The 15,497-nt window shown below is 49.2% G+C and overlaps 1 protein-coding gene across 2 annotated transcripts in view; it reads left to right on the forward strand.

The window, feature by feature from the left end:
- LARS2 (leucyl-tRNA synthetase 2, mitochondrial) overlaps positions 1 to 15,497 on the forward strand; it is a 97,448-nt gene that overhangs the window by 30,881 nt on the left and 51,070 nt on the right. Inside the window, exons 1-3 of one of the 2 annotated variants that reach the window (XM_070391668.1) lie at positions 3,788 to 4,297; positions 6,362 to 6,451; positions 12,990 to 13,133. In XM_070391668.1, coding sequence (XP_070247769.1) covers positions 4,280 to 4,297; positions 6,362 to 6,451; positions 12,990 to 13,133 — 252 coding nt within the window. In that variant the 5' untranslated portion in view covers positions 3,788 to 4,279. Of the gene's footprint in view, positions 1 to 3,787; positions 4,298 to 6,361; positions 6,452 to 12,989; positions 13,134 to 15,497 lie in introns of those variants that run through there. The other variant, XM_070391667.1, reaches the window with a different exon arrangement.

Consider the following 15,497-nt stretch of genomic DNA (forward strand, 5'->3'; position numbering starts at 1 on the left):
AGTGCTGAGTGTTTGGAAGACAGTGTAGGGTGACCACAGCTGTCCTACCCCGGCAGGCTTCCCGGGAGCCTCCCACCTGCCTCTTCCAGCCCAGCAGGTGCGCAGAGCTGAGCGCCTGAGCCAACACCGGGAGGCGTCTGATGCAGACGGGATCTGTATTTCTCTAAGCTGCACAATAGGAATCCTGAGGCTGGCTCCTCTGGCCCCGGAGCCGTGCTCTGCTTTCCAAACTCCCCCCTTTAGAATTAGAGAACCTGGGGTGGAATGAAAAGCAAGGTCATTGCCCTACAGTTCCGTTGCAATGAAGAGCAAATGGCAAAAATGCATGTTACAAAGATCATTTTTTAAAAAGTACGTGAGTACTTGTCTCCTCTGCTTCCAGATCGGTTGTTGTGAAGGCAGGAGGCTCATGCGAGGCTGAGGAGCGGGGGAGGCGAAGCCTTGTTGTCGGGAACTGTGAGGCATGGCCGTTGCTCTCCTTTCTTGAGGTGTTTATCTTTCAGTGAGTAGGGCCGAGGAATGACTGACTTCTTAAACACCTTGCTTGTTGTATTGTGTGAAACTCCGGCAGCTAACCTGAATCACGCAAGGTTGCCATGCAGCGTAAACGCACGTGGCTTTGAGGGGGGGAAACAGGTCTGTGAATCCCGCCGGAGCAGAAGCCGTGGTCGGAGGCCACCTGGCTGGCTCTCCCGGCGCTGGGTCGCCACCAGCCGTGACTGGGAGCAGCCTGGTGTGAATGTCTCCATCCTGGTCATGTGTTTTGGTCGTTCCCTTGTAAACACCCTCTCTTTCTGGTCCTTTCCTCTCCCTTTTCCCTTGTCCCGGGAGCCTCACGAGGGCTCAGCCACCTCTCCGAGTGGTATGATGGGAAACCAGCCTCACCCCAACAGCCTGCTCGAGTCAGCCCAGGGGAGTGGCCCCGGCGATCCCTCCCGTGTGCCCAGCATGTGCTTTCAGGGCAGCTCTTCACCTCTGTTTCTAGACAGGACACTGGGCTCTGGCCACAAGCTACCGATGATGCAAGGACTTGAACCAGGTTAAATGGCTCCAAAGTGAATTGTCTTTCTGATTGCTCACTCCCTCTAGACCAGTGGTTCTCAACCTGTGGGTCGCGACCCCTTGGGGGTCGAACGACCCTTTCACAGGGGTTGCCTAAGACCATCGGAAAACACATATATAATTACATATTGTTTTTGTGATTAATCACTATGCTTTAATTATGTTCAATGTGTAACAATGAAAATACATCCTGCATATCAGATATTTACATTACGATTCCTAACAGTAGCAAAATTACAGTTATGAAATAGCAACGAAAATAATTTTATGGCTGGGGGTCACCACAACATGAGGAACTGTATTAAAGGGTCACGGCATTAGGAAGGTTGGGAACCACTGCTCTAGACTCTCCCTGGAGCAAGGAGTGTTAGCTGGGGAGATCTCAGTGAGGTGCACACACGGTGACTTCTTCCCAGACCACGTGCCCTTTCACAGCAGGGGCACTGGAGGAGGCCTCTGGCTCCGTCTCCCTGGATCTCACCATCGCACAGGGCTCCTGGCACGGCCGGCGTAGTTAGCAATGTGCTGGGAGGGTGGCAGGTCTCGAAGGACCGTCGAGCCTCACTTGTGTTCTGAGGGGCTCACCTTCTGTGTCGGGCCCTGTGTTTGGCAGTGAATGGGCAGCGTATTTTTCATGCTAAAAGCCAGGTATTGCAGAGTGAAGACTGCAGTGTGGGAGGATGACTCTGGTTGAGTCCCAGGTACAGAGGTTTGGTCTCCCGGCCAGTCGATTGCGCTTTCTAGAGCTGGGGATGGGGGCGGGGTGGAACATGACACCTTTCTGTGGATCTGTGTGGATGTGGCCGCGTTGCAGTTGCTTTTGGAGTATAACTTTGAGTAACCTGACTTTCTGTTTTAAAAATAAGATGCATTAGGTGTTGGCTTGTCTGGGAATCAGGGAAAGGCAAGCGCAAGAATGAAGAGGGTTCGGAACAGAGTAAACAGCCTGCGCGTGACTAAGAAGTCTTCCCAAGTCAGTGCTTTTCCACTGCAGGAATGGGGGGAGGGCAGGAATCCCCACCCCACAGACATTGGGCTCCCCCGGGTACAGGCAGGGCTGGGCCAGGACATTTGGGTGCTGTGGGCCAGATTCCAAAGGATGATCTTTCAACACTTGTCAACAACCTTTTCATGGAAGGCGGTAACCTGTTGTATCACGAAAAATGATACGCCTCCCTAACTTCGCAGTAGGAACTGTATTACATGAATTTATTACAAGAGATTTTCCAAGTCAGACAACCACTTGGAGGCCTATTAAATGATTTAACATTTAGGGAGTAAAACCAATCACTCATTCCCTGGGAACAGCCCTATGCATGCATAACCGAGTTTCAGAACTGTGTCTGCCCACCCCCCCAGGCTTGCCAGGTGTCTCCCAGGGTTGGTCTCAGAGCCGGGAGAAGGGGTGAGCTCCCTGGGAATGAGTGCCCTGCCCCTTTTGCTCGACAGTGAGGGGGTCACAGCAGCTGGAGGAGGGCAGCCTAAGTGCAGGGCTGGCATTCCCACTTTCTCAAGGATGTTTTACGCCTTCTTATGGGATGCCGACTGGAAAGTTGCTTGGCTCTTTAATCTGCCTGAGGTTACAGACTCAAACTAAAAAAAATCATACCCCACGGAGCAGGTTCCTCCCCTTGGCACGCTTGGACTTGGATAATTTTTTGTTTGAGAGACTGTCTTGTGCATTGTATGGGTCTTAGCAGCATCCCTGGCCTCTACTCACTATGCCAGTAACACCCTCCCCCACCACAGTGTGACGGACAGAAATGCCTCCAGGTACTGCCAGGTGTCCTTGAGAGCAAATGTTTCCTGTGAGAATCCTGCTTTAGGAAGAGGAAGGAAGGAAGGGCAGTGAGCATCTCTGGTGCTGAAACCCCAGGAGAGCCTTGTCTGCAGAGCTGGGTTAATAAGAGGTTCTCAGGGAAAATGTGAAAGGGCGTCTCCATTTCTCGCCAGACGAAAGGGAAAGCTTTTAAGCAGTTTCATTTCAGAAAGATGTCTGGTGATTTAAAAAAACACACAAAAAAACTTTATTGTTGGGAGTATTACAGGTGTCCCCTTTTTGGTGATTTTTTACAGAGATGAGGTATTAGAAGATTAGAAATAGTTGTTTTGTTTTGTTGTTTTTAAAACCAGCAAATCAAGGAAGGTTCCAGAAGTGTTTTGATACTTTTAGGAAATGCATTTTTGAGCCCTCTCCCCACCATGTTTGTGGTTCTCATGAGACTGGACTAGGGAGCCTTGCGCCACCTGGTCTGCCAGTTCTTCATGGAGAGGATGATCCCGAGGGTCCTAGTGGACCCTGTGTGCAGCAGGTGGGAAAATGGGCAGGAGCGCTCCCAGCTTCCTCTGGGCAGGGGACACCGGCACTTCAGAGGGGACTGTGTGAGTGGTAAACATGTACTCAAGTAAAGCCATCGGCGTTCACACACGCAGACACAGGGCACGTGCCGTTCCTGGCACTGAAAATCTTCCTCAATAACAGAGGGCAAGAGAGATGAAGAAAGAGGCTGCCACCCCAGTTGGTAATTAACAGAGTTTATTAGGGGAAACTCACAAGGCATGTCTTGGAGGCTGCAAGAGGAAATAAATGGATCATCACGCTGCTTGGCAGGCACCAAAGAATTATATAGGGTAAGGGGGATGGGGGGCCAGTCACGGTGCTAGTGCATGCGTGCTTCCAGGTGCGGAAATTACTTCACATGCTTGACCAGCCTGTAAACAGCCTGTTCCAGGAACCAGCTCGTCGCAGGAGGCAAGGGAGGGGCGCTGATTTATGTCAGAACGAACATCAGTTTCGGTCCGTGTCTAAGGGGGCTGCAGCGAGCCCTCTCCCGCTCTGGCCCAGGTCCAGCTCGCAGGTCCCGCCGAGGTCACAGCACGGAACTTTCTCTCCTCCACAGTCGAGAGTGGATGATGGTCCTGGAGTACTGGTTTGCAAGCTGTACCCTTCCAGCAGCTGGCGTGACTTTTCCTCCAATGACACGCAGAAACCCGACGTGAACAACACGGGTCAGACCCAGACTGAAGACAGGTGGGGAGGGGCCTGCAGTGCCCACCGCTCAGCGCACCTCGGAGCTGGCTCTTCCGAAGAGGTCGCATTCCTGGCGGACTGAAATAGGCTAATGCTCGGCTGGACAGCCATCTTTTTCCCCTCTGACTGGACCTATGATCTTTCTTCTATTTCAAGTGAAAGTGGTTTTCAAACCGGTAAACCTGGATGAAGATGATAATACTGGTCTGTTACTGTGTAGTTTTTATTCTCAATCTATAGAAGCAGATTCAGGGCTGAGAAAACACATACATGCATATAATATATCTGTATATTCTATGTGTTTATTAGAAGTATTTTGATGCTTTATTATGAAAAACTTAACGATCCAGGGAGGTAGAGAAAAGAAAACTGTCACCTCCTAAATTTAACTGTCATTTTTTCATATTAGCTTCACACATTTTTTTAAAACTTCTAATGAATAAGAATTTGCAAAAACAAACCTTAACAAGTCTGGGAATATTTTTACCACATTCTTGCATCCCCTGCCCTAGTTCATCTTACAGATTTACAATGTAATTTGAGTTTAGTTTGATTCAACAATAATGTTGGGGTGCCTCGATGTACCAGGACCTGAGCAGACAGTGATGAACAAATTAAACATCTAAACATAGCTCCAGCCCCAGTTTTATTAGAAATACAAGTTTTTGCCGTGGCTGAGTAGCTCAGTTGGTCGGAGCGCCATACTGATATGCCAAGGTTGCAGGTTTAATCCCCAGTCAGGGCTCATACAAGAATCAACCAATGAATGCATAAACAAGTAGATCAAGTTGATGTTTCTCTCTCTGTCTCTCCCTTCTTCCCCCTCCTCCCCCCTCCCAAAAAAAGAGAAAGAAATGCAAATTCTTCAGTTGCTTGTCTGGGAAACGGAAGAAAACGAGTTCTGTGCCATGGGGCGGGGTAGCTGGTGAGGAAAGGATCCTGGGTTGAGGGTGTATTTGGAGGCGTTGGGGAGCAGGCCCGCCCACAGTGTGCTGGTCCCATTCTTGGGTTGGCGAGGCACTTGGTACACGTAGCTCCTGCAGGCTGGGTGTGTGTGCAGCCTGGGAGCCAGGTCTGGCTTTCCTGCTCACAGCTCAGCAGCTCAGTGTCACAGCTGGGGCACTGCATGGGGCAGGCCTCGGGGGTCAGCTACCATAGGGGCGGAGCTGTTAGATGGGCTGGTTATTCACTTGCAGGGGAGTGGGGAGTGGATCTGGTGATCACAGTGCTTTGTTTTCTAGTAGCGATTACTCTGCTATTTTTATTAGTCAGCACATAAAAGGACATAATACACAAGAATCTTACCTAAGAGAAGTAGCCCATTGGGAGCACCTCGAGTTTCCCAGGCCCCCTGTTCAGCTCCGGCCCGGCTTGCTCTCCCCGCTGGGCTTCAGCTCTCTCCTCCATATGAAGAAAGGCGGAGCTGTTGCCTTTCCGTAGAGGGTGACTTCTTTCAGATGTCCATCCAGGTAGAGCCATTTGGAATGTGCCCTGTCCTACGCCCATTCCCCCGTGAACTGTTGTGTGCAAAGAGCAGGAGAAGGAAGCAGTGTGAGTGTAGGTCTCTGTGCTTATTGACCTTACCCACTCAGCCTTACAGGGTTGAATCAATAACCTGTCTTTAAAGATTCCATAGCAAAGGCGTTTTCAGGACAGAAAGTACATTTGGGGAAGCTTCGGTTTAGGCTGGAAATACAAGCCAGGTGCTTTCTCACTGAGTTTAATATTTGCTAATGTTTTTGGTGGGTCTCCTATGTAGATGCCAGCCTGACTCACATAATGGAATACAAGAGGTAGAATGAGTCTGAAGGAGATACCGGGCCCTGGTTGTAGGTGGAAACACAAGGTTTATTTTCAAATGGAGGGCGTTTGAAAGCAGGAAAATATTCCTCTTGGATTTTGTGATTGCTTTAAAAATGAATTGCTTTCATGAATGAGCTTTGTGGGGCCCCCCCCCAATATGTTTGTGCTGACAAATATGATAATACCCCATTTCGTACAATGTAATTCACATGCTAGTTGCATGGGTGGAGGGAGGCGTGTGCAGAAGACTTCAGGTTGATTTTCTCATCTTTACACAGGGTAGGTGGGGTTGGTGTTTCAATCACATCTCTCTTCCCTCACTTTACAAATCGGTGGAAAGTAGGATAGTCGGTCACATGTTTGCAGTGAGATTGCTTTTCAAAATGCTGCAAGGCCGGTGCCTACGTGGCGTCGGGGCAAGAGTTCACAGTGGCCAATGGGTGACTTCTTCTCCCTCTCCGGCAGGAAATAACCACATGTTTACCAAACTACTACAAGTGGACGCAGTACCTCTTTATCAAGCTCTACGACGCTGGACTGGCCTATCAGAAGGAGGTAAGTCCAAGTTAGCTGCACTTTAAATAAATTTCCTCCGTCTGCTTAGAACACACCATTGTTAAACAAGAAACAAAGATGCCCTGTTTGCCCAGGAGCTGTGAAAATGAACATGACCTCAAGTTCATGGCCTGGGTCGCAGCAGATCCAGAAAGTAACCACGCCCGGCTTAGTTTGCTGCCTCCAGGACAGGGCTTGGTTCTTTCCGCGCTTGAATTCCCAGCACGTAACAGTGCCTGGTGCCTGGGCTGAGATCGGGGCGGGATGGTGGGGGGCGGGGGGAGCAGAAGAGGAATGCAGGCTTCCCAGACCCTAGCTCAGACCCCTCCCAGCTGTGCGCTGGGTCAGTCACCTCCAGGAGTGTGGTTCTCCTGCTAAGTGGGTGGTGACATTGTTGCAGGGTCTTGGAGGACAGAGATGATATTTGAAGAAAAACCATCACAGTGCCTACCGAGTGGTCTCAAGAAGGGGAGGAGCGTGTCATGGTGGGAGCTCAGTAACAGTGGATGCTCCTGAGATACTGGGGAGGAGGGAGAGCATCAAGTGTGGCCTGGAACTTCGCTGTCCAGTACTGTAGCCACTAACGGCATGTGGGGTTGATATTGAAATTTAAAGTAATTGAGGTTAATTAACATTAAGATTGAGGTCCACATTCACGTGCCAGTAGCGAAGATTGGACATCGCGGATCTAGAACATTTTCCATCATCACAGAACATTCTGCTAGACAATGTGGGTCTAGAAAATTCAGAAGTAACAAGTGGAAACAGCATGAATCCTTTGACCAGAGGGATTTAAGGACACAGAATCACATTTACTGTTCTGTGGCTCACTTCACACTGCTTGGTCTTACAATGAATAATATCTACAGAATCACTATGTGTTAGGTTTGAAAAGCTTTAGAATCAATCTAGTGATGGATGCAGAAGGCTCAACTTGAATTTCGGAATAAAACAAAGATGTCTTGAACCTTAACAACATAAAAATAATGTAGCAACAAAAACCAGGAGGTGAACTTGGGGGAGAAAAATAGAAGCAAGTGTGAGACCATCCCTTCATCTTTCTCAGCAAGGAGTCAGAGATGAAAAGTTAGAGGTTTACATCTATGTGATTTTTTAAGTTAGAAAGGTAGCTATTAAAGCTAACAAAAATAGGGCGAACTAGAAGAGGGGTTGAGGGTGGGAGGAAGGCTGTATGGCCGACCATGCCGAGTATCCACCATGCATGGCCCAGGGTCCCCAGAGCTGTCTAAAGACAATATCCAAAACGGAAGCATACTTTTATTATTTAAAGTTACAGTGGTAAATACCAGAAGACTGAATGAACAGAACCTGTTAAAAGTGGAAGGGTGATTTAATAACCACTTCACATAATTGTGAATATTCTTCTTTGATACTATAGCAAAAGTCAACAAGTGGTTCCAAGCTGGTTTCCTCAACAGTTTAAGTTCCTTAAACTTTAGCTGCAGTGTTGAATCTGAAACATCACTGACCTTTCTGTACTCTGTTCAATTGAAATGGATTGGACTGGTCTGTCTTGCACTTTGCATGGATTTTTCACCTCTGCATAATTTTGTAACATCATACATTAGGCATTTGGAAAATACAGTACAGTGAGTTATGCAGCTTCCAAATGTTGACATATTTCATTGTACAATGTCAGCAACAATGAAGCTGTGAGCTCATGATGGGCAGGTACAAGCTTTCCAAGCCCTGTACTTGGGAGAACATGAGTTTACCTCTGTGATTTAAAGAAGGTTATTTCGTGGATGTAGTTAGTAGAGAGACGAATGATGTTGCCGGGTGCTTGGACGTTCTGGGGAACTGTGGAGAGTTCCTATCTAGGAGTCTGTCTTTGGCCGTCTCCATGACTTCAGTGGCAGCTGGTGGCCGTGCTAATTCAGCCTCCTAAGCTGGGTGTGCAGTGCGGCCTGGTCTCCAGGAAGCGCACAGCCTCTCCCACTCTGCCCCTGGGGCTGCGGAAGGTGGTGGCAGTAACCTTGGGACCCACTCCCTTCCCCTGGACTCCGTCCAAATTTGGCCCATTCTGGATGGAATAGGGCAATATTGATTTTGAGAATTACATCCTTTAATAAGATCTATGTGGTGTTCCTTAATTAAGCACCCCTTTGTCAAGAAAAAAGCTAATAGACTTTGAGAAAATCAATACCCTGAACCATATACTTTACCAGCCTTCTGGAGCCAGAAGCTGCATGTCAGTGTCCTCAGAAAAGGTGGTAGCAAAGCGGAGCCTGAGGAGGAAGAAGCAAGGACAGCGATGGGAGGAGCCGGAGGCCCGAGGAGCGATGCCCTGGCCGGGAGACAAAGGCTGATGGAGGGTGATCTGGACGGGACAGGCATCCTATGCAAATCGGGGTCCAGGGATGCGAGGGGAGAGAACCCAAGCAAGAGGAAGATGAGATGAGAAAGGGTGAGGGGTGGCACAGGAGGCCGAGGGCAGGGGGCACCGCAGCTGCTGTGTCGCAGAGAAGGGAGCGTATAAACTCAAAATCAGGATGTCGCCGCCTTGAGAATCCCCAGTGGAGCCCACGGTCACCAGCATCCCTGAGAGCCTAATGGTGTCGTGGAACGCATTCCTAAAATGCTTTCTAAAAGCTTCCCATCAACACCCAGACAAAAAAAGGTTAATCCTCGTGTTTAACCCTGGATCAGCTGGGGACATTCTCTTATTTGGAGCGGCTCATTCTGCGGAGTTACCAGTTAACTTGTGTGAGGGAAGCAGTGGGCCAAGTGGGCTGGAGCTCAGTGTTTGCAGGAGTTTCTGCCGCTTCAGTATCGACTGAAGGTTGATTTTAAAATTCAGATCCTGCCAATGTGGCTAGTGAACTGTAGAGGAGCGTAGAGTTGGCTTCAGTGGGGAATAGGGAACACACATGTCAGCCAGGTGAGGTTGTCCAGAAACTATTCTATGTAGCAAGGCTGTGCTTACCTGACAATCAGGGTGTCCATCAAAGTACATGTTCAAAACGTGGACATCGGAGATGTTGTAAAGAGCCCTGGCTCCGAGGGAGGCCGTGTGCTAGAGACCGTTAGTCGAGAGAGGAGACCCAGGAAAGGGCGTTGGGAGCAGCTCCAGGGCATGGAGAGGCTGCACGTGCTGCGCCCAGATGCCAGGGTCTTGCCTTGTGGCCACCCCTGGGGTAACCCCATCCCCCACCCCCCCTCAACCCCCCTGCATCTCTGTGGTTGAGGCGGATCAGATCGTGGGAAGAAACAAGAGTGGGTTCTCACAGCTGATGCATCTTTGATCTGAAATGCTATTTTCTTTGGTGTTTTTCCTCTTCCCCCAAGACTTTCTCTGGGGAAAAAATTGCTTTTGTGTTTTGCTTTTATTTGTCTCTCATCTGCCACCAAGGTTTTGTTATAACTTGTAAACCTCTTAGGAACACACCTTCCTCCTTGCATTTTGTAACCTAGAGCCGGGGAGTTGCCGGGCCACTGTGGGAACTGTTGATAAGAAAATAAAGTCCTGTTTGTTTCTGCGATCGGCAGTATTGAGTGTTTGCTTCTTCCTGATCCTCTGAGGTTGGTGGGGGGCGAGAGGCACAGATGGAAGCATATAGGGCTTTCTATCTCCGTTTTGTATTTTATACAGTTTTAGTTCTGTGTGGGTTTTTTGGGAGGGCGTGGGGCGGGCTGCCATTTGAAAGAACTTTCCACAATACTAAACAACACTTGGCTTTCTTTTTACCTTATTTATTTATTTATTTATTTATTGTTAATCCTTACCCCAGGATATTTCTCCGTTGATTTTTAGGGAGATTGGTAGAGAGAGGGACAGAGAGAAAGAAACATCGATGTGAGAGAAACGCATTGCTTGGTTGCTTCCTGCAGGAGTCCCTACCTGGGCCGGGGAGGAGCCTGCAACCGAGGTATGTGCCCTTGACCAGAATCGAACCTGGTACCCTTTGGTCTGCAGGCCGACGCTCTACTCACTGAGCCAAACTGGCTTGGGCTACCTTATTTATTTTATTTTATTTATTTTTAAATATATTTTCATTGATTTCAGAGAGGAAGGGAAAGGGAGAGAGATAGAAACATCAATGATAAGAAAGAATCATTGATCGGCTGCCTTCTGCATGCCCCCTACTGGGGATCGAGCCCACAACCCCAGCAATTGCCCTTGACTGGAATCGAACCCAGGACCCTTCAGTTCACAGGCTAACCCTCTATCCACTGAGTCAACCAGCTAGGGCTGGTTATTTTAATGGTATTCCTCCCAACCCCTAATATAGGCGATAATAATAGATAAGTAAATCACCCTTGGTTTATTAGCCTAGAGTTTTCATCTCTAAGGTTAATATTTTATCTCTGCGTACTCAAGGCGTGGGGGGCCCTGGAATGAGGGGAGTCACTCACTGCATGGCTTTACCACTGACTGCAGGCTTCACAGGCTTACGTGTTTTGGTGGCCATGCTGCCTTCCAGTTGTAAAATCACCACCCACAGACGAGTTAGCCTATCCTCCACCCTCCTTTTTATGTAGATTTTAGATACGTCTCCAGATCAGTCAGGGTCCAGCAGTAAGTAGAGGGTGCGGCCGAAAGGATCATGTTATAAAGGGACTGTTTCTGTAGGGCTTCGGGTCGACCTCGGGGAGCAGGCACTGGAACTAGGAGGACAGTAGCTGTGACAGAGGGCAGGGGCTGTGACAGAGGGCAGGGGCTGTGACAGGGGGCAGGGGCTGTGACAGGGGGCAGGGGCTGTGACAGAGGACAGTAGCTATGACAGAGGGCAGGGGCTGTGACAGGGGGCAGGGGCTGTGACAGGGGGCAGGGGCTGTGACAGAGGGCAGGGGCTGTGACAGGGGGCAGGGGCTGTGACAGGGGGCAGGGGCTGTGACAGAGGACAGTAGCTATGACAGAGGGCAGGGGCTGTGACAGGGGGCAGGGGCTGTGACAGGGGGCAGGGGCTGTGACAGAGGGCAGGGGCTGTGACAGGGGGCAGGGGCTGTGACAGAGGGCAGGGGCTGTGACAGGGGGCAGGGGCTGTGACAGGGGGCAGGGGCTGTGACAGAGGACAGTAGCTATGACAGAGGGCAGGGGCTGTGACAGGGGGCAGGGGCTGTGCCTTCAGTGTTCCAGCCACGGCCCGGCTGGAAGGAGGTCAGGATGCCTCTCATTGGCTGAACCCAACCAGAGGACAAGCCAAGGTACAGAAGAGGGAAAGAGGATTTGGAGGGGCAAATAGGCAATATTCAGCACAATCTCTTATTAGAATTGCTTATTAAAATTAAAAATAACAATGAGTACCTGGCTGGTGTGGCTCACTGGTTGAGCATCCACCCATGAACCAGGAGGTCATAATTCTATTCCAGGTCAAGGCACATGCTTGGATTGCAGGCTCCATTCCAGTAGAGGGAGTGCAGGAGGCAGCCGATCAATGATTTTCTCTCATCATTGATGTTCCTATGTCTCTCTCTCTCTCCCTTCTTCTCTCTGAAAATCAATAAAAACATATTTAAAATAACAGTGCTTATCAAGCCAGGATAGTTTAGTGCCCAAACTCTGTACTCATTGACTTCTTTGCACTAAGTTGTACCTAAATGTAGTAAAGGGATGATGGCAATGGCAGAGGTATTTATTTTACATGAAGATAGAAGTGAATTAGAGCTATGTAGGGAAACTTCACAGTGGTTCAGATTACAGGGTCTCTCAGCCACATAAAAGTATTCAGAAAGATCTCAAAAGATTGCTAGCTTCTAGGGACAGATGTTGATTGCGAGACGACACAACAGAATTTTGGGGGGTATTGGGAATGCTCTCTATCTTGATAAGGGTGGTGGTAATATTTATTCGCTCTACTCTACATATGTGATACAGTCATTTAAATGGAATACAGGGACTGTTTTTGTAGGATTTAGGGAAGCCCTACTGTTGCCAGCACCAGAGATAACATTTTTTAAAAATTGCAGACAGTTTTTACACTTCCCACAGTCTGAGTTCTGATCCTGTCTCTGTCACTTCCTGGGTGACCTTCGACAGGTTATTTGACCTCTGTGCCTCAGTTTCCTCCTTTGCAATGTGGGGGTAACACTATTCCTGCCTTCAAAGGTTGTCTTGAGGATGCGGAAAGCTAGCATTAGGAAGGCACTTAGCCCAGTGTCCAGCACACGGTGGTCACTCGGTAACGGTTAGCTATTTATATTAAAGTTAATATACTCGTTTCCCCTAAAATAACTGACTTCTGCTAGGCTCTAGGTACCATTGTTACTTCTTTTTCTCTGTTTACTCAAACTTCAAATCCTGCCAGTTCATCCTTTCACGCAAGAAGATACCAAGCCTGAGCTAGACACGTGCTTACAGCTTCCGTCCGAAGCGTATTCTAATGGGAGGGAGGCACAGAGGCCGTTCCCTGCGCGTCTTACAGCTCGCTGGTGGTTTCCTGGCCGCGCGGTACTCCGAGGGGATGCAGATTCCTCGAGTCCCCGAGCAGAGGTGCTGCGTTTGCAGACCCCTCACCTGGGAGGAGCCTCGAGGGGTCCTACAGTGTCCTCACAATTTGTTTCATGGTTGGTACAGGCCTTGGTTAACTGGGACCCCGTGGACCAAACAGTGCTGGCCAACGAGCAGGTGGATGAGCAGGGCTGTTCATGGCGCTCCGGAGCGAAGGTGGAGCAGAAGTACCTCAGGCAGTGGTTCCTCAAGACAACTGCTTATGCAAAGGTGAGTGTCCGCCCGCAGGCTCCCCACTAATGTGTGCACGTTGGTGGGCAGCACCAACGACCAACGCCATATGCATAGATGACCCCCAGTTCTCTCACTCAAAAGATGTTCCTTTCTCCCCCCCCCCTTTTCCCCTCGGTTAAAAGATGTTTCTTAAATGAGGTTATTTTTCCATTATAATTTATTCAGAACACAACTGAGAATAGCGTATGGATTTGGAAAAGTACTCACTAGAACTGGTTAGCACAGTGCTATTGAGAGACCGGAGGAGAAGCACAAGGCTGAGGACCTTGCTCTCTGTAACTTCCCGGCAGTGGGAGCCCCTCTCTGCTGACAGGCAGCCCCAGATGCGTCCATGGCTCTGTAGCAGGCATTGTGGAAAAGCCACCTAATTAGCTCTTCTGTTTTGACCTCTGCCTCAAGTTGGAAATGTAATAACCTAACTGAGGGGCATTATTCTTTCAATTGTCAGCTGTGAATTTTCAGCTGTTCATCAGAAACGCTAGTTACCATGGTGACTTGCTGGGTGCTTGCTGAACCCCTGTGCACATTTATTGAAAAAGCTGTCTTTGGAGGTCAGCACTTGGTCTGCCCTGAAAATCAGAAGAAGTGGGAGTGGTAGGAGTGGGCAGAAATCTATGTTCACTGCAGGCTCTTGGTTGCGGGCTGCACGCAGCAAGGCTCCATAAGGCCCAGTGATGGCTGTGGGACCGAGAGAGAGCAGAGCTACCAGGGTTGCACGGTGCTCAGAGACCTTGGAGTTAGGGCCCAGACGAAAGTCTGCATTTGACACCCCCACAAAGCCATATATTAGACATCTAGGTAACACTCTAGGAATGAGGACAAAATTAAAATAGATTCATCTTAGTAAAAAAAAAATTAAGCCTGACAGGTTCACAAGGAACTTTTAGAACAAAATTCAACACCTTTCAAGGGAGACAACATAATCCAGACTCCCTGCAAGGTTGGTTTCACCTGTGATGTTCAACATGTAATGAAACATTTCCAGCTTTGCAGAGAATCAGGGAATGTGACCCATAGTCAAGAAAGTTTAAAAAGGCCTAGAAATAAAAATTTTAAAAAGGCAATAGTTCCTGAGATGACCCAGAAGTTGGAATTAGGAAGTGAAGTCAGAGGCATCTGTTATATAACTGATCTGGAACTTAAAGGAATAGATGGTCATAATGAGTGAACAATGGGGAATCTCACAAGAGAAATGGAAACTATTCAAAACTAACGAACACTGGCAGTCTAGAACAGAAAAGTACGGTATCTGAAATGGGAAATTTCCCTGTTTAGGACGCAGGCAGGTGAGCAAGGGTTAAGTGGGGCATAAAGCTGGAGGGGAGCCTCCCAACTAAGGAACAACCATGTGTGGTGACCCTAAAGCAGAAATCTACGTGACAGTTTGAGGAACTGAAGGAATGTGAGGGAAGGGAATATCGGAGAGCGGAGAGCGAGGAGAGGCAGGGCTGGCGAAGCTGGGGCAGTGGTGAGGGGCCCATCAGGCAGGGCCTTTAGGTCTTCAGGAATTTGCACTTTATCATGGGGGCTGTGGGAAACTCTCAAAGGATTCTGAGGAAGGGAATGGCATGATCCGATACATGCTTTTATTTTTATTGATTTCAGAGAGGAAAGGAGAGGAAGAGAGAGATAGAAACATCACTGATGAGAGAGAATCGATTGGCTGCCTCCTGCACGCTCCCTACTGGGGATCAAGCCCGCAACCCAGGCACGTGCCCTTGACCAGAATGGAACCCGGGACCCTTCAGTCCACAGGCTGACGCTCTATCCGCTGAGCCAAACCGGCTGGGCCAGATGTGTGCTTTTATAAACTCCCGTGGGAGGGGTGGGTGACTGACTGCTGCTTTATCTGGAACGCAAGAGCTTCCTTGGCATCCCCAGCAAGAGCCCACTGTGTGCTTTCAGCCCCAGCATCGAGGGGCCGAGGAAAGCAGGCTTGGCTTTCAGCCTCTGCAGTCACGGGGCTGGGGGAGGGGGTGGGGAATGGGGCTGGGTGGCCAGGAGCTGTTATCTTTAGGGCTTTGTATCTGCACCTGATTTGGCAGCTCTGTGGGCTCTGCGTGCAGCTGGTGGTCTGCTCGGGAACATGGCTGTGGCGCAGCCTTTCATTCACTTAACTTCCAAATGATAAAGACGGTGCCTGATGTGAAAATTACAGGGAGCCCTGGAATAGAAAAATCGCCTCATTAAGGCTGTTCTGTGATGTATTCGATTTTTCTCCCCTCACCCCCCACCCGGCGTTTGCTGGGCTTGTCTGCTTTGTGAGACATGAAAAGTGCTTTCAACCACACGCTCCGTGGAAGGAGACCTGTGGTGGGAGCAGCTGAGGAACAGCTGAGA

Source organism: Myotis yumanensis, unplaced genomic scaffold, assembly GCF_028538775.1.
Source record: "Myotis yumanensis isolate MYYU_CA2020_CCGP unplaced genomic scaffold, mMyoYum1.0.hap1 SCAF_14, whole genome shotgun sequence".
NCBI classification, from domain to species: Eukaryota; Metazoa; Chordata; class Mammalia; order Chiroptera; family Vespertilionidae; genus Myotis; species Myotis yumanensis.